The 25,166-nt window shown below is 43.7% G+C and overlaps 2 protein-coding genes across 2 annotated transcripts; one reads left to right on the forward strand and one right to left on the reverse strand.

Moving 5' to 3' along the window:
• Positions 1 to 3,498: 3,498 nt before the first annotated feature.
• ins (preproinsulin) lies at positions 3,499 to 4,325 on the forward strand (the record flags this gene model as incomplete). The annotated part of the gene is made up of 2 exons (XM_080845452.1): positions 3,499 to 3,673; positions 4,150 to 4,325. 2 exons carry the CDS (start codon positions 3,499 to 3,501, stop codon positions 4,323 to 4,325), a joined length of 351 nt encoding a protein of 116 aa, XP_080701578.1.
• Positions 4,326 to 12,657: 8,332 nt separating this feature from the next.
• arhgap35b (Rho GTPase activating protein 35b) lies at positions 12,658 to 24,623 on the reverse strand. The gene is made up of 7 exons (XM_080838688.1): positions 24,515 to 24,623; positions 18,215 to 22,301; positions 17,848 to 17,989; positions 16,377 to 16,454; positions 15,716 to 15,847; positions 14,049 to 14,154; positions 12,658 to 13,515 (listed from the first exon to the last, which is right to left on the reverse strand). Exons 2-7 carry the CDS (start codon positions 21,947 to 21,949, stop codon positions 13,149 to 13,151), a joined length of 4,560 nt encoding a protein of 1,519 aa, XP_080694814.1. The 5' UTR covers positions 21,950 to 22,301; positions 24,515 to 24,623; the 3' UTR covers positions 12,658 to 13,148.
• Positions 24,624 to 25,166: the final 543 nt, after the last annotated feature.

The following is a 25,166-nucleotide window of genomic DNA, read 5'->3' on the forward strand; positions in this document are numbered from 1 at the left end:
GCTGCAGCTCCATCAAATATCACTTCAACATTTTAACTCAGGAGCGGACCCAAGCAGGCAAAAGTATTCCATGGTCATTTTCACATTTGTCTCGTATGCGTGGAAGAAAGCAGTCAGATTTAGAGATGTTTCAGTCTTCTTATCTTGTGGTCTTAATTCTCCATGTATTTCCACACCAGACAAAAACAAGCTGTGACTACAAACTTTTGATATCTAAGGGAAGCCAGAGGATATGAGGATATGAAATTGTGTGCTGTGTAAACCTCACATCTCTCCTGAGTGCCTTTATTAAAGATGAGCTAGTGACAGACGGTAGCATGTGTGGATTTTAGCACCCATGCCTGAGGCTGCTGGTTTGTGTCTCTGCAGACGCAGGCAATTACACGGAAACAGTTCATAACATTACATCACATGAGCAGACATAATTAGCAGGAGCTATTCTAAAATAGAATTAATTGAAAGAAAATACTTCTAAAGAAGAATAAGTAAGATAAATATGATGCTAAAAGGAGAACAAAATAGCAGCACGGAAGAAGAATTCAATGATGAGGAAAATCTAAGAGTATTAAATCTAGTGTATGCAGCACCCAAGCACAGTTGTGTGTTTTTAACCTGGAGTGAAGAGACTGTTTGCAGCTTAGAATAGACACAAATCAGGGCTCAAACAAGCACATCCACAACTGGAGTCAACTTCTGTAAACATGTCAAAAAATGGTGCCCTGAAAGCTTTTTCAGTCAGGTAAAAAAAAAAAAAAATTACATTAGCTAGAGTGAGAGATGGCATCTGGCTTACATGGGCAAGACAAAAGGGCCATACACACTTTAATGCCTCTTGGGTTCAAAGTAGTTTCAGGTAATTATGGTCCAAGAAAGTCTGTCATTTTAGTCATCAAGCTATTTTTATGACAGTGAAACAACACTGAGAGAGAGATAGAAAGAAAGAAATAGCAGGGGAGAGAGAGAGTGGAGGAGGAAGAGAGCAGCTTGCCATCTACTGTTGATTCAGACATTTTGTACGGTGTACTGCTGTGATAGTGCAGAAGAAGTGGGCAAAGGAGAGCAAAAAAATGTCAGAAAGCCACACAGAGATAAGGTCAGAATGGAGGAGGACGGGGAAGGTAAATTTACCTTTCAGGAGCCATAGTAGACAACAAGCATATGCGCGCACAGTGTGGCAACTTCTGTTGGTTTAGTCTATTGAGTTCTCAAGAGTTTCCAGTTAAAAAAGAATGAACCTTATCCAGCCGTACTCAGCTTTTAACCATGTGTTTATACAGGTGAGTATATGTAGTTCGAAGCACTAAAGAAGAAGTCTTTTAGAACCCAAGAAGTAAAATGCATGGTGTTTGTCACACTGCCCTTACATGATCATTAGTGCCCAGTGTAGAAAGCTGGAGGACCCATAACACCATTAAAGCACATGAAATGAATTCATACCTGGTGTATTCACTTAGCATTTATATATTTTTTTTGAGTAACCAAAGTGGGGGGAATGTCTGGTTTATTTTAACCTTCACTGGTTTGCAGCACATCACAGCAGCCTCTGTTGGAAGTAAAGCCCAAATTAAGATCAGTTGTTTGACATTTGAAAATATCAAATGGTAATGAACTCCAGTCACTCACTAAAGGTTAAAGATGTTGTTTTAAATATGATTTTTGAAGTGTTTCTCATTTTCCCTGATGCATATTCATTCATCTAAAAACAAAAGGCTTAGCCAGATTTAAAAACAAATTGCTCCAGCATTTGCAACGGAATGACACCAACTATATGAATGGTGTGGTACATTCAAGATCTGAGAGGAAGTCAAATGTCAGAGGAGACTCGAGAAAGCCTTTTCAGCAATGACTGCAACGTGAATTGCTATCAAAACTAGATGGCATTGAAACCATGAGGTAGTCTTGTCAGAAGACTGGAAACATGCGTGTAAATGACACAACATGATGGGTAGAACACAAAAAGAAACTGTTACAGACAAAGAATTACAGAGGGAAAAAACTGACCAAACCACAGCGGTATGGACTCTTTGTCTGCGTTCACACATCCCTGCAAATGTGGAAAAGAAAAGAAAAATATGTCAAAAATAGAAAAGGCTGTCAGGCCTGGGGGAAAAAAATTACAGCAGAAGAAAAAATTTGCCCAGTGATGTTTTGGACATGAATGTGATGGTTGGGAACACAGAGAGCCCATTCACCAGCTGTCCTGTGTGCATCTCCATGGGTAACCATGTGAAGCATTATGCCCTAGAATGGTGAAACCTTGCTAGCTTTCCGAGAACAAACCAGTGGTCCACGGCCTCTCTACCTCAGGCTGAATGTCAGCCATGCTGACACGATCCAGCGCACTTCCACCGCGACGCTAGCACTCAGGTGCTTGACCTTTGACATGGCTAACACGAGGAGCAAATAGGTCCTAATGAGACAAACGTGCTAAATGAGGCGCACAATTTGCGTCCGACAGGCACTTATCTATTCTGATGGCTGTTTGCTCATGCTGCTCTTCTTTTCCGCTGACCTGGGGGGAAAAAGTCTGTTGGCCAGGCCCTGCTGCTGGAGGTATATAAGACCAGAACCCCTGATGTTCATCCTCAGCCTTCTCCTCCATCTCCACCCAGAAGAACACCTTCATCTCCACCTTCATCTCCACCTATCAACACAGGTGAGGCTCCACCACTCTTATTATCTGCAAGTGCCTAAGAGGTGAGAACGTAGCGTTGGAAGTGGAAACTGGCTGCTATCTTTAACAACTCTCATCGCAGAGACTTAATTAGTGGCCTGCTCTTGGGTCTATTAACATTCAGTCCATGCTTGAGCTGAGGACAGATCTTTCTTAGAAATGTGAGCTCTTTATCTGGTGAGCTGTCGGGCGTAGATTTGAATAATGCAGAATAATTTTAAATATTTTTTTGAACTGAATGCAGAACAAATTTTAAACTGAGCACATCAAGTGCAAAGTTGTTAAGGCTGCATGCTGGGGTGTTGAAGCATTGTTGAAGCATTTGGGCCTCTGAGATTCCCAGTTTCCATGAGCCAATGAAAGCATAACACTCTGTTCATTGAATGCATTTAAAACATGGCTATTGCAAAAGAAAAGAGCTTATCTTTTGTAGCTGGGCTGGCACATAGCGGTGCAAACAACACCTAGGTCATGTGTTCAATACCCAGAGGGCACGTAGCACACTCCTGAAAATGTACACGTGTACTGTAGCCTACAGTAAGTCGCTTAGGACAATTAAAAAAGTAAAAGAAGAAGGATGATTATTAACTAGTTGGTAAGTTCAGAAAAGATGGCTCTTTTGTGCAGAAAACACAATTCGTCCCAATCCATTTTGCTTGTGTGTTTGAGCAAACAAGTGTGTATGTGTCTGTGTGTGTTGGTCATATTCATTAGCATACCATGCAGTACAGATGTATATATGTTTCTTTTAGCTTGACGGTTGTAATTAATTTATCTTTGTTTTCTTGTGTACTTGTGTACCTGTGTGACAGCCCACCGTTGCCATGGCCCTCTGGTTCCAAACAGCTGCTCTGCTGATCATGGTGGCACTGTCGTCGACGGGTGCTGAACCCTCCGCCCAACATCTGTGCGGCTCTCATCTGGTGGACGCACTGTACCTAGTGTGTGGGAACACGGGCTTCTCCTACATCCCTAAGAGAGAGGCGGACCCCCTCCAGGGTAAGTCAACGGGAGATTGAGAGAGAAAGAGAGAGAGAGAGAGAGAGAGAGGGAGAGAGAGAGAGAGGGAGAGATAGAAAGGGAGAGATAGAATCAAACATCACAGACAGGGAGAGAGAAAGAGATGGAGAGGAAGAGAGAGAGCAAAGGAGACAGAGACAGAGAGAACTTTGACTGCAGAGAGGAAAGAAAAGCAATTGGGTTTATGTGGGGGACACAAACACACTGAGCACGCATTGAGGTTCATGAGTGCCAGATCCCCTCCATGGTGGTGGTAACTACTGAACAAATTCTCTTAACCGACACTTTCTTAGTTTCTGTTTTAGCACTGAACAGTTCAATAAGGGTTCTGTGTGTCCTGTGTCCTGTTGTGTTCTAGTCTCATCGATATAATAACAAAAATAAACATTGAATCAATTCACTGTCGGGTATTCCTTTGAAATGTGGAGATGTAAAACACTGTTTTTTTCTCTTAGGATTTCTCCAGCCAAAATCCGGCCAGGAGAATGAGGTTGCAGAGTACCCCTACAAAGACATGGGAGAAATTATTGCCAAGAGAGGGATTGTGGTGAGGGGGATTGTGGAGCAATGCTGTCACAAGCCCTGTAACATCTTCGAGCTCCAAAACTACTGTGCCTCTCTCCACAGCTGAATCACCCCAAGCACCAGGCCCTACGTGAGGCACATGATGAAAAGAAGAGAGGGGAAATGGCCTTGTCCATGCTTTTAATCAATCAATGAGAGCTTGAATCATTTGAAGAACCTATGCTGGCCATTTAATAAAGCTTTTTATCATCGTTAGATTTTTGTTCAGCTGTGTCATTAAGGTTTGCAAGGTTTGTGTGTGTGTGTGTGTGTGTGTGTGTGTGTGTGTGTGTGTGTGTGTGTGTGTGTGTGTGTGTGTGTGTGTGTGTGTGTGTGTGTGTGTGTGTGTGTGTGTGTGTGTGTGTGTGTGTGTGTGTGTGTGTGTAGGTGCGGTGGGGTGGTTACCCAGTGTGGTTACCACACTTACCACAAAGATCATGTACAAAAATAAAAATCATGCCGCGGTGTGATTGGTGCTGCTCATAAATAAATTAAGATAAATAAACTAACAAACAAATAGATAAAAAATAGCTGCTTGATGTCTGGGTCACATCACCATTCATGTTGAGATATTTTGAACCTTACAAACAATAAGGAGGGTGTATTTGTGTGTGTGTGTGTGTGTTTGTGTTGGTATGTTAGTTTGATAGGCATCTGGAACTACTCAGGAAAGGTGCTCCTCAGTCTAATCAACTGCTAAATACACTGATTCCTCATTAACATAAGATCCCTTGATTACACCTTACAATTAGTGTACTTATCATTTGCTATAATTCCATGAAGCCCATATTAATGAGGGCTTCTACCCCACCAATCCCTTCAATGCCGTTCTAAACTGTAGATGCAATGTATTTGCTACGCCCCTCTCATATCAATCATCCAAACTTAATTTAAAGAGTTCCTCTAGTCAGCTGCAGCACTTGCTTTGGTGGTCGCTCTTACCCCACCACCTTCCCTGACACCACCTGCCTCCTAGACAATCCCTGCAAGGCGTTTAAGGACCCTGGCCGGAGACCGTGACAGACCCGCTTTTCTGCTTTCATGTCACAGGCAAATTGGGAACTTGGGAACTCTTGAAATGAGGATGAAGAAAGGAAGTAGGGTTACAAGAAAACAGAACGCAGCCAATTATTTTTGTGGTTTGTGTGTGTGTGTGTGTGTGTGTGTGTGTGTGTGTGTGTGTGTGTGTGTGTGTGTGTGTGTGTGTGTGTGTGTGTGTGTGTGTGTGTGTGTGTGAATTTCTGATTGATTTCTTTTTACATCAACCAATTGACGTCAATTCCTCACAATATGATAAGATCCTGGCCTGGATTCTGACTCAAACACAGCCACATTAAAAAGTTGAATGTATTGACACAAGTAAGAAAAACAGCAGTATGTTGACTTTAGGTACAGTCATACACAGATTCTTTCAGAGAGAAAGAGAGAGCGAGAGAGAAATAGGGTAAGAGAGAGAGAGGCCAGAACAGAGAGAGAAATGAACTGAGAACAAACAAGTGTGTTAGATATGCAGCAAGTTCTATTCCATGGTTGCCATGGCATTCTTGGAGGGTCTTGCCTATATGCGACTTACCCTGAATGATCTCTCTCTCTTGACCCAGCTCAGGTATATTGCCTGCAGTGATCAGGAAAGGAGCCAATTATTATTCTATTATTAACCTTTCCTGGTGTCTAAGCAACTCTTGTTTGGTCCAACAAACTACAAGCATCTCAACATTTTAAAGGTTGAATGTTGGATTGAGCATATTGGGAGACATACTTACACTACATTAACCTGCTTAGCACACTGATTCGACACAACCCAGCAGCTGTTTGATGTTTGAGCAGTGTGAATTAACCGAGTGTAAACAAGGCCTTTAATCTTAACTTGTGCTCATAACCTGAGGCTTTGTTGCATCAGAGACACAGATGTACAGATAGAGAGTGAGAAATGGTGTGTTTGTGTGTGGGTGAGATATAGATATATAGTATATATATATGGGTTGTGTCGAATCAGTGTGCTAAGCAGGTTAATGTAGTGTAAGAATTTCTCCCAATATTTCTCCCAATCCAACATTCAACCTTAAAATGTTTAGGTGCTTGGAGTTTGTTGGACATATTTGGAAGAGCCTTCACACACATATATTCAACAACATGAATTTGAGACAAGATGAGAACATGATAAATACAGCAGTGCATCCAAGGTATGCACTTTTTGATCATTATAATAGATTTTGTACCATCACTCTCAGTGTACCATCTGCTGGAAAGAAGTCAAGATGGACCTCTCAGACCTGAGGACCTTGAAGTTTGTGCTGCACTTTTCTCTCTCTCTCTCTCTCTCTCTCTCTTGACTTCTTTCCAGCAGATGGTACAATGAGTGATAGTACAAGTAGTGTCATTCCTCTTCACAGAGAGGGCACAATGTTTCCCTGGAGAGCAACACATGCTAGGGGGCTACGGTATAACTTGTAAACTATTTTTACCTATTAATTGCAATCCAAAAGAAGCTTTATTGGCTGGGTCAATACACTGTATAGACAACATACATCAGAAGGAGAAAGGGACAAGTAGAAACAATACAATTAAATTTCAAAAAATCATCGTCAAGGAAGTTGGATGTTAACTACAACAACAACAAACATGTACATTTACAAACATTAACATATATGTAAATCATGTGAATGTATGGGCTGTACCTCTGTTTATGGCAAGAAGTCACATGTGCTGAGAGGCTCCTCATTTACTCTGATGAGGTATGAAAGCCTCTGCTCGCTGGGAGGACCTCACCAATCTTTTAAAATAGTTTCTCCTAATGTCATCATATTTTGTGCACTGTCAGGAATAGCTGAATAGCTGCATAGTTATCAAAGATGTTTTAAATTCCTAATATGTTCAAGTGTGTAGGTATGGACTTCAAACAGAGTTACTTAACCTTCATCTTTTTTCTTCTTAAGTACTTCTTGGAGAAACTGGATAGACTAAGGCAAATTGAATACTGTGAATCTCTAAATCGTGAACACTGTCACAAGACACAGTAGAAGAACTGTTTTTGTGCGTCCGATATTATCCTCACAGGCAAGTGATCCGCACGAACTAGAAAGAGAGAAGTGCCGGGGGAAACAAAAGAGAGGGTCTAATAACCCATCAGCCACTAAGGAAATCAGCACACAGCTAGACTCTCTGCATCAAGCCGCAGAGGCCACTCGGTCAGGCAGGGAGTATGTGCAGTTGTTATCACAGCCATCAGTGGCCCTAGACATTAGGTTATAATCAAGTTTAAAGACATGCCCTTGTTAATTAGGTAAGAGAGCACAGTGAAATACATGGAATGACACCTTTGAAGTTAGACGGTTCATGGTTGGAGTGTCAAGGCCTGTAGAGCTTAATTAAAGATAAACACGGGGCGTGCAGAGATGCATAAGTAATGGGCCGTGCCAACTAACCCTTTAGAGTGAACCATATTAAAATTGTGTTTGAATTTTTAGCATTGGACTTCTACGTTGAGAAATGGAAAACTCTGACGTGAGAAGACTCCAATGTGAAAGACCAGCCGGAGCTACTTCAGCTGTATAAACATAAATACAGCATACATACTCAGACATGTCTATTAAACCTTAACGTATAAACACAAAGCATAGTTGAAAAATAATGCCACTAGATGCCTATTTATGCTTCTGCTATATCACCTGTGGTGCCCCTAAAAGAATGAGTAAAGAAGTTGATACCAAACCCTGACCATAATAATCAACTGATTGGCAATCCATGACTTTATGAGTGTATGACCACCTACACGAATGAAGCTCACAAGGAATGCGCTCTTGCCCCTGGGCAGCCGGCTGATAAGATCCTTTGTACATAGACCTTGATATTTCATCTCATCACTAATAAAGAGTCCGATTCGGTTAACCCTTGAACATACATGAGTAGCTATACTGCCAAAAGACACCAGTTAGTGTGTTGGCAAGCTTATATCAGTGTCAACTGGTATGTCGGTGATGTTTGCAAGATTTTTGCATGTCTTTGAGGTAGTTAACTTGCTAGTTTTGGATCAGAACTCCTTATTGCTGCTTTAACAGGCGTGTGCAAGAACATAGAACACAGTAGCAGATTCGTTTTGACAAACAACTAACCAAAAACAAAGGCACACAGGGGTTAGGTTTTACATGATTGATTTATTAACTATGATACAGTTTCTGTGAGGCCTTCATGTTTGTCATCCATTCAGACACAGAACAGAATTTCACAGTTCATGTATCTTTTCATTTCGATCCATTTACATCTTTAAATAGTTTTTTTTTCTTAATTTCATTTCTTTAAATACTGAGAGTGGCAAACCTTTTTCCCTCATTTGGGTTTTTCGATTCATGCACTATACTGAATTGGCCTTAACATCATTCACAAAAATTGGTAAAAAACTGACCTTTAAAAAAAGAAAAGAAAAAAAATCATGAAAAGAAACCATAAAATAAATGCTTTCTATCATCATTGACTAAAAAGGCAAAGTGTTAGACCCTAACATACAAGTAAACAACCATTTGAACATGTTTGTAATTCATTAGACAGACAGTCCATCACAATTGTCGCAAAAAAGAAATAAGGAAACAGAAGCAAGGCGATGTAGCCCTGCAAGGACTGCACCGCAACTTCATGGAAATCAAGGAGTAGCAGCTCACCTCCCTTGTGTGTGTTTACATGGGACAACACACTTCTTTTTCGAAGGCCAACAACCGTGGAGACCCAGCAGGTTTTCAGGGGCATGTATCTCACCATGTCTACCACTTGTGTCTGAGAGGAGGGCAGTTTAGCATTAGGGGATGGACAGAAGGAAAAGGGTGAGTGTTGGGAAGTTTTTTCTTTTCTTTTTTTTCTTTTAACAGAATGACAAAAATCTCTTGCTAGGACAAGCATACTGTGCAGTCACATGGTATGATGGGAAAGTGGTACTGCGGTACTTTCATTTGCACGGCAGGTCAGGGGAAAGCCTGCCTTTCAGCCATGAAAAGGTCTGATGGTCACTGGTGTCCAAGCGTGAGACTACAGCAATAGCACACACTGAGAAGCACCTCAACAGTGTCGGTAAGGTACAAGCACTACACAAGCAGAATTATAAAAACTAAGGGTTTGGAATGTTAGGAGTGGCAAAGCATGCCTGATAGACTGACCTTTGATGATATCTCATTAGGGCCAAATGAAATGTGTTTTTGACAGTGGAATGACATAAGGATCGTACTGTGATCTCCTTACAGTTGAGTTTAGCACACTTTAACAGCTACTACGGACTCACTGAGGGAACTGAGTGGGCTCCTTTTTATCTCTTATTCCAGGTTTAAGGATACTTCTCAGAAAGGCCCCCAAAAGCATCAAGCATGGTGGTGGCAAGACATGTGGGAGTTTCTCCACCGGAAACATTTCAACTGTAATGATTGTTTGCCCCCTACTGGCCTGAGGACATATTTCCTATCTGCTCCACAATGGCAGAACAGAATGACTTGGATTTAAGCAGACATTAGCACAACCCAATACTGTTGTTACCAAAACCTCTGAATCCACACTGGTCCTATCCATGCCTCCTCAACAGATAATTCCATCAAATAAGCGTCATAACATGCAGTCATAAATCTCGTACCTGGATTTGCTGTTTGTACATTGACCAAAAGGGGGCAGCAAATATTTATTCAATGTTACTTTGCAGTTGAAAACCCTCTCTCACCTCCCTCTCAGATAAAGGAAATAATTCCTGTTATGCCTTTTTCAAACTTGCGCAATAAACTGCAGTAGCACACAGCAGTGGGATGGTGTTGGGACAGTGTCTTAAGCCCATAGGTAGTGTACAAGTACTACACTCTGATGACCTCTTCCAACATTCTTAATACAAGTCTACTTCAGGATGATGGGCCCACCGGAGGTTGTTGGGCCTGTGTGGTAAAGCGTTGACTTTCAGGATTCTCAGTACGGGCAGAGACGATGAGGACACCACAGCTACACTAGTCAGCAAATCCCACTCACTCCATCCTCAACAGAGCAAAACAGTGAAAAGAGGAGCAAAGGCAAACATGGGACACTGCTTACAGCGGGTTCAGAATCAAAGTCACCACATCTGAGACACGTCAGGGGGCTGGATCTGGAGTGCACCCAATACCCCCTGCATGTGCTTTGGTCCAGGTGAATAACACATGGGTGACCCATCACAGCCCAGAGAGAGCCATTCAAGCACTCGAGCACACACTATCTGTGTCAAAGGTCAGAAGTTAAAATACATTTCATAATATTACAGGCATTCAGAGGCATAGAATCTAGAGTGCTACTACATGAGACACAGGATAACCCACCCATACCACTTTCACAATGAAGTCTAGAGTGAAAAAAAAATCAAATAAAAACAAACACTCAAATCCCATCAAGTCCAGCAAGCCTGTTTTAGAGTTCAAATATTAGGTTTCACATGACAGTACCCTGTGTTGTCTACAGGCTTGGTGGAATACAAACAGCTCTTAAAGATTGTTCTGCACAGGTAAGAGTAGGTCAGGTAACACATTCTAGAATAATCTACAGAACTGCTGTTCTGCCTGTGGTTCAAATGGAGTCAGTTTTAAACTAGTCATCTACAGAGAAAATGTACGATTGGAATAGTTCTTCAGAGTCCGAAAGTCAACAAGTGATTGCGGGAGGTACATATGATTAAATATGCATTTGCAATCCAGGTCTGCCTTTCCATCCACTTCAGGACAACATCCGGTAGCTTTCATCCAAATTGTAATATTACAAAATCTCTGAATTTGACAAAGAACTCGTATTAACAATAGAATGGGGCAAAATACCACCAACATGCGACTGGCCATTTATTTCTTTTGTGCATGAGTTGGAACATTAAAATGTCAGAATGTTACTGTTTTTTTCTCTCTCCCATTTCTACCACCATGAACTGTGACCAGCGTTCAGTCAAACGCAGCAAATATTATTATAAATATAAACAGTGTCCAGCAGGTCTCAGTACATGTTTGTCTGTTCGTTCCTCACCAAGCCTTGTGATTTTTACTTCTAGTCACAATGGGTTTTTAAAACCCACAGCTTTTGACAACACATCCTTCAAATGGAGAAAACTGACCTAATGGCCACACATAAGAGCTACATCAAATCAGAAATTCAGTGTTGTGTTTCATAAACTGAGCTAAAAATTCAAAGTGCTTAACATTAGTAAGGTTGGACATAGAGAGAGCGAGAGAGAGAGAGAGAGAGAGAAAGAAAGAAAGAAAGAGAGAGAGAGAGAGAGAGAGAGAGAGAGAGAGAGAGAGAGAGAGAGAGAGAGAGAGAGAGAGAGAGGAGAGAGCAGGTTTTCAGTAGTCAGATTTCTGGTTGACCAAAGGCATGTCTGTTGACTGTTTGGACTTAAGAGAGATAAGGTTTCGGGCACACAGGTAGGGCTTTACAGAACAAAACAAAAAAAAACATTTAGAGGACTAGAGAAGCTGGAGTGAATACCAACCGCTCCCACTAAAAATTAAAGTGCATCCCTGGACCTGTGCCCCCCCCCCCATAAATGACAAACAGCCCCCCCCCCCCCCCCTCCTTCCACAACAACCAAAGAAAGAATCCACTGACAACCCAGCACTCAGAGGAAGAGGGGGTTCCGAGTGAACAATCCTTAATTGACATTGAGCCGGGGACAGGTCGGGACAATCGAGACAAACTAAAAAAAAAGAAGTCTTCATGAAATTACATATATAATACAATGCAGTCCTTCGAAGCCTGCAGGTTAAGGTGGGGGGTGTGGAGGGTAACCCTTCACAGCCAGTTTTCAGTGGACATACCTTAGGGCCACAGCAGAAGGAGAGACTGGAAGTGTGAGCAAAGACATAGTAATTGTTTTCCTTAAAGTCAGGTACTCAGTGGTTAGTCTGTGGTAGGTCCATGGTGGACAGTGATTGGACTAATTTCTTTGAGGGACACTAATGAGCCATCCAATCAGAGAAGCAGAGAAACGAAAATAAAAGAGACCTCCTGACGAAAGGCATTAAGCAGGTCGTGTTTCTTTTTTCTTTATCTTTTTTTCTTGTTCTTCTTCATCAACACTTCACTTTCTCACCGGGGAGTGCTAGCAATAATGGGATGGACTAGAGGGAATGGGGGTCGGAACATTTCTTAAGTGCTTCACATATCCCTAAGTGAAGTTTCAAAGAGAATGATGTGTGTGTGTGTGTGTGTGTGTGTGTGTGTGTGTGTGTGTGTGTGTGTGAGTGCGTGTGTGTGTGTGGAAAGGGGGGGGGGGGGTGGTGATGGTGAGGAAGGTGTGTGTGGAAAGGGGGGGGGGGGGTGGTGATGGTGAGGAAGGACTTCATTTAAAGCGGATACGGGTTTAAGAGACCACTGGTCCAAAAGCACTCTACAACCTCTACAACAAAACTCTGTACTGACACCTGTCCTGACAGAGATCCACTTGGGCCTAGGGACTGTCATTGACATCCCGACTGGCATCAACTCACAGATCATTTAGGAAGTGTGCAGCTGTGTGTCTCTCATTCCAATAGTTTACAGCACTTTTAAGCGTAGAGTTTAACAATGTGCAATGTGCGTATGACTACAATCATACACTAACTCCCAACAGTAGTTAAGACCATAAGGACACGGCTCTCTGTCTCATACACACACACACAACATGCGTCTGGGCAAACAACAGTAGCATGTGGTCGGCAGGAAGATGTTCAGTGTCTAAGGTTGTGTCTGTGTTTGTGTATGAATGTGACTGTATGCATTTGTGTTTGTGGGAGTAATCTGAGTGTGGCTGTAAGTGCAGCTTCCAGGCATGAAATGCTCAAGAGCTTGAGTGCTAAGAGATGTGTGTGAGTTTGTGTGCGGACATGTGTTTGTGTGTGGACATGTGTTTGTGTGTTTGTGTGTGTTTGTTTGTCTCTCACAGCGTCTGTGGCTCGGGCGGGGTGGGATGGGGGCTCTGCGGGGGCGAGTGGGGAGGAGACTGCAGCAGGGACATGAAGTGGTGCATCGGCGGGCCACAAGGGGGTGCTGCTGAGGGCGATGGAGGCAGACAGGAGGGCACCATGGGCCCGGGGGGCCCGAAGGGGCCAGTAGGCGACTCGGCCGGGGGCTGGTTGTAGAAGAAGAAAGCGCATTGGTAGATGAAGTTCTCGATGATTGTCTGGTAGGTGCGGGTGGCGGTCAGCGCGTCCATAGTGGTGAAGTCAGGCCGCATGAGCGTAGGCCAGAAGCAGATGGCCAGGTTCTCACTGGTCATCAGGTTCACACGGTTCCACTGACTCACCCTGTGAGGGACGGAGACAGAAGGGAGGGGGAGGGAGAGGGAGAGGGAGAGATGGAAAGACGGGGAGTGAGAGGGGAAGGGAAAGGGAGACAGAGAACGAAAGAGAAAATGGAGATTGTAAAAGAGTATGACAGATGGGAATTAAACAAATTGTGAGGGAGATTTTACATCTGCAATACTCTTACACTACCATGTGTGAACTCATCATCATTTCATTTCTTTGTAGTAAAAGCATTGACATAGCTTTACCCTGACTGCGATTACATTAATTTGCACTTCCTAAAAAATTCAATGATCCTTCACACAGTGATCCCAGGAACAAATCCCCAAAAGACACAGACGTGCACTCGCACACACACGCACACACAGGCACACACACGCACACTATGATTCAACTCCATTTTATATCAGCTTCACTGCTGTGACGATCTTCAAGTCTGAACCATGTCTGTGCACTTATGGTTTCCTGTTCACCTCGCTCCAATGCAGGATACATTAGCCTAAGTGTGTTTGTGTGGAGGAAGTGGACCTCACTTGTTCAAGTGGCTCATGACGTGTCTAAAGACGTCATAGTTCTCCCGGGGAAACCTCCTTAGCACATCCTTCATGGTGTGGAGCCTCTGCTCTCGATCATTGATTTCTGCAAAATTCAAGTGAGAGGGAAGGGGAGTCAGAGAGAGCCAGTTGAGTTAGAACTACAGAGCACCAATTCTGTACGAGACGCGATTACACACTTATACACACTATATCATATATACATTATATCCCTCAAGTTCTCAGAGATAGACACAGGTAAATATGAGTTTGAGCTAACTAGCAGTCCAGTTAAAGAATATACATGGGAAGTATCATCTCATCACCTCTGCATTGTCACACTGTCATGATGCTTCTTACCCTTCATCTGACATATTACAAGCCAAACATCAATCAACTAAGCAAATCACTTTAGTCTATAATATGACATTCTCCTTAGACAACCATTTGGGCAATCCTACATATGACTAGTACTTTTACAAGTGAAAGGTCTTTGAAATTCTTCAAGGCCATATGTGCGGGTTGTGACAGCAGTTAATTCTTCACTGTTCTTTGAACCACTAGCACCAAATGATCCAGACGGGTCTTTGAACCACTAGCACCAGATGATATAGACGGGTCTCTGAACCACTAGTACCAGATGATCCAGACGGGTCTTTGAACCACTAGCACCAGATGATCCAGACAGGTCTTTGAACCACTAGTACCAGATGATCCAGACGGGTCTTTGAACCACTAGTACCAGATGATCCAGACCGGACTTTGGCCCGGTGCCCGTGTCACACAGTCACAGGAAAAGTGACCCTAATTCAGCCCTTAGGGCCAAACAGCAACCAGCGGAGCATAAGAGTGTGTGTGTGTGTGTGTGTGTGTGTGTGTGTGAGTGTGTGTGTCTTTGTGTGTACTTTTTCTGCAAAGCCACTCGACATGTGCTGGGATTCCTTGAGCATTCTGTGCAATGGGCAGATGGCCAAACTTAATATCACTGTCACATAGTTAGGCTGTGGGGAGATTCTAAAACAAAATAAAAAATAAACAGTCTAAATTTCTCAATTAGGTGATTCATGAAAGGCAACACCAGATACACAGATGAGAGCGGCATGCAAGATGTTCCATCACGACATGGTGTTCCTTTTTTATCAATTCAACGTGTGTGCTATAGAGTACAAGAGCCACCAGAAGCGTGGCGGAGCCATCTGGCCAATTAGTTCCTCTCTCGCATGTGCTGATGTATTTTTTATCATGCAGGGAAAGTCTCTCCTACGTCAACTATTAGAAGAGAGGGGTAAAGCCATATGTTGCATGGATCAGTTCCTGTGACCTTCCGGGGAGATTCTCCATTATCACAGATGCATGTACGCTCTGGGAGGACTCTTTCATGCATATGCGTATCTGTGAGGCTGAGGCTGAGGAAAAGCTTCTATAATCCTGTATAGATAACTTTTACTTTGTACTGCTAGTGGTTTTGTAGTGAAACTACTGGAACACAGTGCCAGCAAGGCACAGGTCAGTGAGTCAACAACCAATATTCAATAACCAGGTGACACACGCACGCACGGACAATCTGGTGAACCACAATTTATCATTAGAGTGCATGTTGCCTTGGGTAACAGGTCTGATGAGAGACAGAACGTTATGTGGTGGTGAATGCAGAAACAAGGCCTTACTGAAGGCCTCCAACAGCTCCGTCTGTAGGCTGTAGGGAATCAGAGGATCAGGCAGATCTGAGAAAAAGGCCTTCAGTGCTCCAGCCACCGTGTTCACAGTGAAGTCCTTCTCTACCAGATCCAGACAGTGATCTACAAGGAGAGGGATAATGTGACATGTAAGAATGACAGTCAATTTATTAATGTGGCATCATAAATGTATTGGAAAATTTGACAGACAATTTTCCTTCATATAATTTTATTTTTCAAACATAAAATAAAAAAGTTGTCTGTGTTACATTAAGTGTGTGGGAACTGGCGCCTGTTCACTGATGAAACATAGGATTGAGAATGTGTGACACCATCAATAAGAACAGTTAGAGGTGGAGATTATCCAGGAAAGTTTAATTTGAGTTAAAAAAAAAAAAACACAATTCGAAATGTATTTAAACCATTAGTCCAGGTCAGTTCTGAAGAGTCTGAGCTACTTACCATGTTCCATTGGCAGGTGTGTGCGTGTGCGTGTATGTGTGTGCGTGTGTGTGTGTGTGTGTGTGTGTGTGTGTGTGTGTGTGTGTGCGTGTGTGTGTGTGCGTGTGTGTGTGTGCGTGTGTGTGTGTGCGTGTGTGTGCGCGCGTGTCTGTGCGTGTGTGTGTGTGCGCGCGTGTGTGTGTGTGCTTACCCTGTTCAAACTGCCTTTGCATGCTCTCCATCTCTGATTTGTTGCCGCTTACCCTAAAGAGACCCTCTGTGGTCAGGCCTGGGGATCAAGGGAAAACCAGATGAGACCACATGTCACACCACATGTCAGCAAGCCCACCAGATTTGTACCAAGGACAAAAATCATGTACCAGATCAAATCAAACAACCTAGTGGACAGATGTGTACAACTCCGACGCGCCAGGAATAAAGACACATGTAACTGAGAGATAACTGAGAGGGATAGGGACTTACATCATGACAGCATTACTTCTGCCATCAGGCCCTGAACATCTACTTCATGCACCACGTAAGCACATGTAACTAACATTAACTAACGTGAGAGTGGGATACCCAGGAAACAAATATGTGAGAAAAAAACGCACTAATACTAAGCACTTGAAGAAATGGGTAAAGAAATGTTGTCTAAAGACGTATATCAGAGTTATAACTGTACATTCAATTCATTTCTGACCAAAAATGATATTCACATATCATCTGAAACAGTTCGTAAGTCTTATTGCTTGTCATTTGAGGGCAATAAATTCTAACAAATATTTGCATCTTCAAACATCTGGCCCATTTTAGTGTCATTATTTTTAGCATATTTGATCTGATATTTGGACAAAGACTGTGCTGTAATCTCCAACTCATTTTGCCATGTGAAGAGAACAGCATCTAAAATGTAGACAGAGGTCCTGACTGGAGATGAAACAAAACACCTTGAAAGTTCTGCATGAACTGTAGGGCATGTGACAAACCAAGCAAAATACAAAGAAAAGGTGCTTCAGCTCGCTAGCTCCCTTTCTCACTCCTGCAGAAACACACAACCTTCACACACTTGTTTTTCACTTTCATTCTGTTTTCATTTGCACTAGATTGAGCATCAAAAAAAGAAAAGTTTATGTTTCTAAAACAATGTGCTATTGAAAAGTGTTCAAAAGGGAGTTCAAAAACACCCTGATTCTTTGTTTCAGGAAAACCTGAAAACTTGGGTGTGATGGCTGGCTCAACATCAGAATCAACCTCTTGGGCCTTGCATGGTGGACAGGACGTGAACCAAGTGTGCCTCTATCAGATAACTCCTGATTGACCTCCTCCTGGGAGGAAGACTTTGTTTCCGTCACAACACCCTCGAAATTCTGATGTGGTTTACTGTAATCTCATTCCTTTACTTCTCCCGCTCAAAGCAATAACAATTAACAACGATGCCAACATAAATGTCTGTGAAATGTATCTGTGATTCTGAATGTGATCAATATCACTGAAGTCAAATAAGGATGTGTTCAAAAACACAGTGACAGACTCAGGGTGCTTTCAAGAAGAATAATATTGCTCTATTGAATACAATTACAGGACTGACTTAATAATAATAATAATAATAATAATAATAATAATAATAATAATAATGGATTTTATTTGTATAGCACACTTTAAAATACAAAGATTTTTACCTGTTGCTTCAATGTACCGGATACATTTGTCAATGAAGAGTGGAATAGGTCTGTCAGGGGACACAACACTCGCTAAAGGCATCCCAAAATAGTTGCTCTCGATTGGCTTTGTAATTGACTGCCGAGGCTTTGGTCTTGGTTTCTGCACAGAGAAAAATATGAAATATTAAAAAAGGCAAGTGTGAATGAGATATTGGAGTTGATTTTAACAACATGTTCATTGGAAATGGCCTATGAAATTGTATAATGTAAATGTGTTGTATAATAAAATAAAAGCATTTAATCCTCATTTTCCAGTTAGTGTGTGCTTTGTGTGTTAGTTGTGATGGTCACATGAGTAATGATTAGCAAAAAAAGTGGCACAAACCTTGCCAGGCCTACGTAGGCTTCGTAGGATGTTCCTCTTCTTGGGATCTTCCCCTTCTTCATTTAGTGAATTATCCCCTTTCAGAGGCCCCACCTCATCCTCTTTGGTCTTGGGCGGGACCCCCAGCTCATCGTCACTGCCGATAGAGAAGCTGGTCCGGAAGCTGCTGAACTTCCCGAGGCGCTTGGATCGATCACGATAAAGTCGAGGCTTCACCCCGGCCGCTGAGAGCTTCCGTCGTCGCTCCAAGGAGCTGCTCTCCGCCTCACTGTCCGAGCCATTACCTCCGCCATTGGAGTGCATCTTGTTGGCATTCCGTATGGTGATGATCTTGCCCTGTGTGCTGTCATGCGGCACAGAGTAAATGTTCTCCTCGTGGGTCACACGAGGCTTTGAAAGAGCGTCCATAGGCTCGGCATAATCAGAAGGGTCATAAATTCCCTCTCCGCCAGGGGGCCAGTTAACTGAGGAGGTGAGAGAGCGCCGATGGGTCATCTGGTCCATGTAAGGGTTGAAACTCTTCCGCAGATCAAACGTGACACTGGGTTTCGGGCGCACCTGGGCGACCACCTTGTGGTTGAGCTTGCTCTCAAATGTGCTCAGGTCAGAGATGACGGAGAATGCATCGCCTGAGTCCAGATCCGGCATCTTAAAACCCCCATGAGAGGTTAGTGTGCCATCATGGTAGGGTGGAGAGGCCTCCATATCCTCCTCCGAGTCTAGTATCATGGTGACAGGGCTGGGGGAGCCACAGCGGGGGGAGTACACATTCTCATTGGTGATGCCTGCCTCAGGAGCATTGTCATACATGTGCGTGGCCTCAACAACGGACCGCTTCTCCATGACCTCCATGAAGAACGGCTGTAGGAGGTCTAGCCTGTGGAGCCCGCCTATGACCCCACCTCCACCACACACTATCCTGCTGAAACGGCCTTCAATTTCATGGGCCAGCTCTTCGCCCTGATTCAGAAGCTCACGGGCAGATTCTGAATCAGTCAATTCCGCCTGGCTCTCTCCCACGGCCAGAAGCTGAAGAGGGATAATGTCCTGAACTTCACACAGGAAGGCACACAGCGTCTCCAGGGAGGCCTTTCGCCGAGCGGAGTACACAGCGATGTAGCCGTGCACCAGCTTGGTCTTGCGCATTGAGAAGGTGGCATGGTAGGAGAGCAGGGAGAGCTCAATCGTCTGCCGATGACCGCCTACCGTCTGCTCCAGAAGCACGGATGTGTCGCTGGCTTGGTTGGAGGTTGGCCTACAGTGCTGTGGCAGCAAGAAAGGCGAGAGGAGCTGATCAACGTCGTACGGGTCACCACACATTAGGCACATGATAATTCGGAAATCTGCCTCTGGGCTAGGCTCAGGCTGTAGGTCTCTAATGGTAGGAGGCAGAGGTGGGGGAGGAGGAGAACTGCTGCGAAAACCTGCACTCCTCCTGGCATCAAGGACGACCTTCAAGACCTGGTTGATTTGCCGCTCGTTGACATTACGCCCATAGCCTGTACCGGGGGATGCCGGATCCAAGAAGCTGCATTGTAGTTTTCCCGCCACTCCGTGTCCCTGTGCTATAAGTGTTTGGGCAGTCTCAGCACCAATATCCCCAAATGTGCCAACACCTCTTTTGGTTACCAGGAGTAAGGACAAAGGAAGCTGAGATAAGTGGTTGTCCCTGCGGCCAAGAGTAGATTCTCGCAATTTGTCAAGACTTTCTACAACGTATGTCAGGGACTCTTTTGAATTATACAAACACAAGCAGCCATGAGGGGTGAATGTTGTTGTGTGGAAAGAGTTAACAGGAAGTCTAACATTTCCTTCGATGGGTCGCAACACTAATTCATACAGCTTTCCATCTAGCACGTACCGATCATCGTTGGTACACAATGCTCGAATCTCATTAGCCATTTCTCTAGCCAGACCATCTTTGCCTAAGATCACTAAATTTAATCTGTCTGCCTTGCTATCACTGAGGTGCGTTTTTGAAAAGGATGGATAACGAGCTGGGAAACATGAGGCCAGTGTTTGTTCAATATTGCTGTCAACACAGTTGGGGCAGCTAGGGCAAGTGTCTTTTGTTGGGTGATAGACAAAATGGATGTGTTTCAGCACCAAAGCATCCCTTTCTGCCTGGAGCTTCTGCAAAGCCTTGAAACGCTGCTCCTCTCCAAGGACCTCTTGAATGGCACCCATCTTCTCTTTGCTTGGTTTCGCATCCACTTCTAATTCATAGAAAAGCTCTGAATACTCAAGCAGCAGTTCCTGGAAATCCTCTTTCGCTTTGTCTATGATCGCCTTTTGATGTCTGTTGTAGATGTCCAGATACTCCGGCTCTTCCAGCCACTGGTAGAAGTCTTCATTCATGATGAAGCTCCGAGCCTCCTCCCAGGGCTTACCAGGCGTTACAAATGGAGAGGACATCAGCTTGGCTTTAAACTCCTTCCGTATTTCTGCCCGCCTGCACTCATTGCGCAGGTGCTCAAGGTGGGCGTCGAATATGATCTCAGCAGCCGTTGTGTCCAACACGTCGAAGGGTATGCGCTCGTCCTCCATGTTGTCCAGGTGCGGTGTCTCTTCCCAGGGTGCATCTTCCAGCACCACGAACCAGTGGTCAAAGTCCTTTTTAGATTCCAGAACCTTCTGCACGCCTGACCAGCTTAAATGCTCTATTTCATCTAGCTCGGAAACCAAGGAGCTGAGGGCGAGAGGCAGAGTGCTAATGTATCCCTTGCGGCGTCTCTCTGTGTGCTCCTGCTTGAGTCGGTGTACATGCTGTTGGAATAGCTTTTTAGCTTTGGCTGTGCCTTCCAAAAACACGTATTCCTTGTACTCGGGGGATGTTTGCATGCGTCGGCTGATGTTGGGCCAGGTCTCATTGTGATTCTTCACAATGTGATTGACTAACCATTCATATCGGTCCTTAGCAGAGGCGATGAGCTGGCTCTGATGCTTAAGCGCCTCGAAATAAGGGATGATCTTGGGCTTGCCCTTGCTTTTATCAATGAGCTGGATCAGTGTGAGGAAAGCTAGATCAACATTGACATTAGAACGAGCTGATGTCTCCACGACTGGCAAGTTCTTTTTAGTAATAGCAAAGGTGTGCGAGTCTTTGATATAGCGCTCAACGCCTTCGTCACATTTAGTTAGAACCAGCACAATGGGTTTTTTTGTTTTTCCAAGGTGGTTGTACAGGTTTGTTACAAACTTCATCTGGTCATCAAAGCTGCGGTTCATCCCACGGCTCACATCCACACAGAGCAGGAAGCCATCGACCTGCAATTTCCCCTCAGGCATCTGTTTCTGTTCAAAGTCCTGCTCGAGCCCCAGCTGATCAGTACAGAAATACATGAGTTTCTCAGCAGAGGCCAGCTTGGTGGAGGCTGCTCTCTTAATGTAAGGCTGCAAGGCGGTGCTCCGGTGTGGCTGAAACGTCTGGTCATCAATGAACTCTGTCTGCTCGACCACGTGCATCCGGCAATCTGAGCCCTCCTCCACCACACGCCCCACCTCGCCCCAAAACAGGAAGTGGTCATTGTTGACAACCCTGCCACCGAAATCGCTGGTGCTCAGGACAGATGTGTGATCCAGATGGAAGTCGTCTGCGCTCGGCCGGACGAAACGGTTGCACAGGCAGGACTTCCCCACTCCACACTGGCCTTTCTCTTTCTCAGTCCCTGACAGGCCCACCACCACAAGGGTGTAAATGGGTACGCGGGCGTCTTGCTTTTTTGCCATCATCATCGTTTGCAGGTACACATCCTGCCTTGCCCTGAAGCTTGACAAAGGAGGACACTATGACAGGTGCCCATACAGTGTTCATGCAAGTAGCGCTTTGATCGAATTACATTGGCCCCAGGCTTCTCCTTCGTCCTGAGCCGAGTCTTGACTTAATTTGAGGACACTGGAGCTGCGTGCTTTTTGCCCATATTCAAAGAGAAACTGAGATGATGAAGGGATTCACGGCACGACAGAGAGGGGCAGTGGCGGGGTTTCACCGAGTGAAAAATTAGATGTCAGTATGAGAGCTTTCCTCAGTATAATCCATCTCTTTCTGTGGTGCAGTCAGGTAAACCTGGTTAGGTCAGATCACACCCTAAGGAAGAGAAAGGGAAAAAGAACAACACAGTTAGAAAATTATAATCATTAAAGTTAATGGAAAGGTCTTATCTAAGAGAGCCACCAAACTGTAGAGCTAAATTTAATGAAAAACAAACTCAGAATTATAGAATGAATTACAAAGTCAAGTCATTGTACGCCTCAATTCCATTAACGGCTTCCATTCTTCATTAAAAGGGTAAGCTATTCTGTAATTTGTAATTGATGACTCAGTAATCAGTTATTACAACTAAGGAAACCAACCAATAAATGACATTTACTGAGTGAATGAAAACTGACTTCCGTCAGAGCTAAACGGAAAAGAAAAAGACAGCCAGTGCAAGGCTCAGTCCAAGAGTAAGAAAATCTGTTTTATTGCTAATACACATCAATGAACCTATGACAAATGTGAGCAAACTAAAGCGCTTCCAGTATATTCAAAAGGTAACTTAGTCCAACACAAAAAAGCCATGCATCTAAGAGCAGACATGTAACCTAGTAATCTTATGGCTTTCACTGAAATTCTAAACCTTGTCTTTATCGAATTTATCTGCCTGCATATCAAGTCAATCCACTGTCATGTCTTCTGGCGGACTCGACTAATATGAAATCAATGGAACAGCCTCCCCTCTGACAAGCAGGCTGTTAGTGTTTTGCTGACCAATAACCATATGTGGTGAGGAGAGGCCTTTCCCTGCATGTCCTTCAATATCACTGCAGTGCACACAAGATACTTGCAAGTAACAATGACAGTGAATAATGTAACAAACGTATTATCACAGTCTCTTGCTGATCATAATCAAATGACCTGAATAGCCACAGGGAGCATTTTTTAAAACTAATTAAGACAAGACTGCATGAAAATTGATTGTGTTTGCTGTATGTATGGTTTGTTTGTGGCATTTTATCAGCCAATGATATCCTCCCATGAAAGGATCAACTACTGCTTTGGACTGAGGCAACAAACTGGGATGGGTCTGTATTCATCCTCTCATCAAGACAATTACAGGCTGCTTCTGTAAGTTTTGTTTGGCCACCTTTACGAGCATATTTTCACAGCATCTAATGGCTAAGACTTTGAATGTCCATTTAATCATTTATGGAATGTTACAATATAACAACATTGACCAAAGACATAATTAATCTGCCCATATTAGTCTAAAAGTCCTCTTTAGGGAAAAACATCAGTTCATATATTATGTCTGTCCTCCTCTTATTCATTCCTTGTTCATGGGTGACAGGGCAAATCAGTACCTTAAGTCCGAGAAAAATAATGGTTGTCACATTTGTTGAAGGCTATGCCTGAAGGATAGGCTTAGACTCGAGGCCCTAATACAAATTTAGTGGCAGTGTCAATCTCCCCAACGACGAAGGGCCTAGCTAGCAGTTTGAAGCCTATGCTATAATAGCCAGTAGGCTAATAACAGGTAGGCTAGGTATGACACTACATAAGTATGAAACTACCACAGACAATTATCTGAGACTGACATTTTACATTTAGGCTACAATCCTACGACAGAAAATACAGCAAGTCTAACTATCGAATTAAGCAATGAGGCCGAATGAAGCATGGTGTTCACGTAATTGAGGCAGAGAGGTTATATAAATTAAGTATTTTCTGAAGGCTGTGGCATTACCGACATTTTCTGTATTAATGAACGCAAGCACATTCTGTCGCCTGGTCTAGTGGAGGAACAATTTAGCGTAGCTTGTAACACCACAGGCTACAGCACGGCCTTGTGACGCAAAGTAGCTGTATAAAGAATGTATTATAACATTTCAAGGTAGAACTGATAAACACCATTTTCCGCACTAGAGCGAGTAGGCCTTATGTGCCGACACAAACCAATAAAACATACACCGCTACGTTGTGCACACTTTTGCCCGGACGAATGCTACTGTTGTGTCAGAACGACCAAAACATACAAAGGAGTCATATAGATGAACGCTGCAAAAGCGTTATCCACACAAGGCCTTAGTACAGAATAGGGCTAGGCAGATCCTGCTCCAGACTGCACAATTCTCCCCGAGGTTTAGCCTATGCCAATGTGACCGCCTATATCCTCCGATTATGTTTCAATCATAAAGAGACACCCATGTAGTCCTTGCGGCAAAGGGGGCTTGTTTCATTTATGCGACAGCTAATTGTGTGGTTCGTGTGCCACTACTATTCACATGGTTACGAAGCAGCATAGAAACATTTATACATACCATTGCATTCACCCTTTCCTCCAATCTCTCCCCTATTTAGGACTGTAGTGACGGCTTGTTCTGCCGGTTCCAATGTTTTCTGTTAAAATCGGATGTTGGTGGTTTAAAAATCCAACCAAGACCAAATACGTGTGTTCCTTTATGTCTGCTTGTCAAGCATAAATTAAAATATCCATGAAGCCGATGGTTGTTTCCCAGCCTACATTCGTTCCATGCGATTGCTTTAAAAAGATGAAGAAAAACCATCAAACTCCTCCCGGAACCAATGCATTCATTGCAGAGTACAGAGAAAATCTGGGCGTAGAGACATGAGCCTCTTTCACTACCTTCCTCCGGCCTTACCACGTTGCTTTTGACCAATTATTATGTCCTTTGTTGTGTCCATATTACGCTGATAAAAATCACATAAGCGGTCCGCACAAAGCCCGGCTTGACAGCCGTCAGTTGGCGAGTTTGGCTTCGTTGTCTGTTAACACGAGCATTGACATCTGCTGCATAAAACGTGCAATTAAAGTGAAAGGCTGCATATGTGTGAAAGTGGTTTTCAGCTTCCCAATAATGGCGGCCCTCCACCCGAACCCAATTCTCTTACCCTCCTTTTGCGAGGAAAAAGAGGGCTACGGATCAGCAGAGCAGGCGGCTGAAGGGGAGA

Source organism: Sprattus sprattus (genome assembly GCF_963457725.1).
Source record: "Sprattus sprattus genome assembly, chromosome: 1".
Taxonomy (NCBI): Eukaryota; Metazoa; Chordata; class Actinopteri; order Clupeiformes; family Clupeidae; genus Sprattus; species Sprattus sprattus.

Coding starts and splice junctions, on each gene's coding strand:
- arhgap35b (XM_080838688.1), bottom strand. CDS start 21,949: ATGATGATGGCAAAAAAGCAAGACGCCCGCGTACCCATTTACACCCTT. Junction 16,455..17,847: donor CCGGTACATTGAAGCAACAG/GTAAAAATCTTT, acceptor CTTGATCCCCAG/GCCTGACCACAGAGGGTCTC. Junction 15,848..16,376: donor GCAAAGGCAGTTTGAACAGG/GTAAGCACACAC, acceptor CTCTCCTTGTAG/ATCACTGTCTGGATCTGGTA.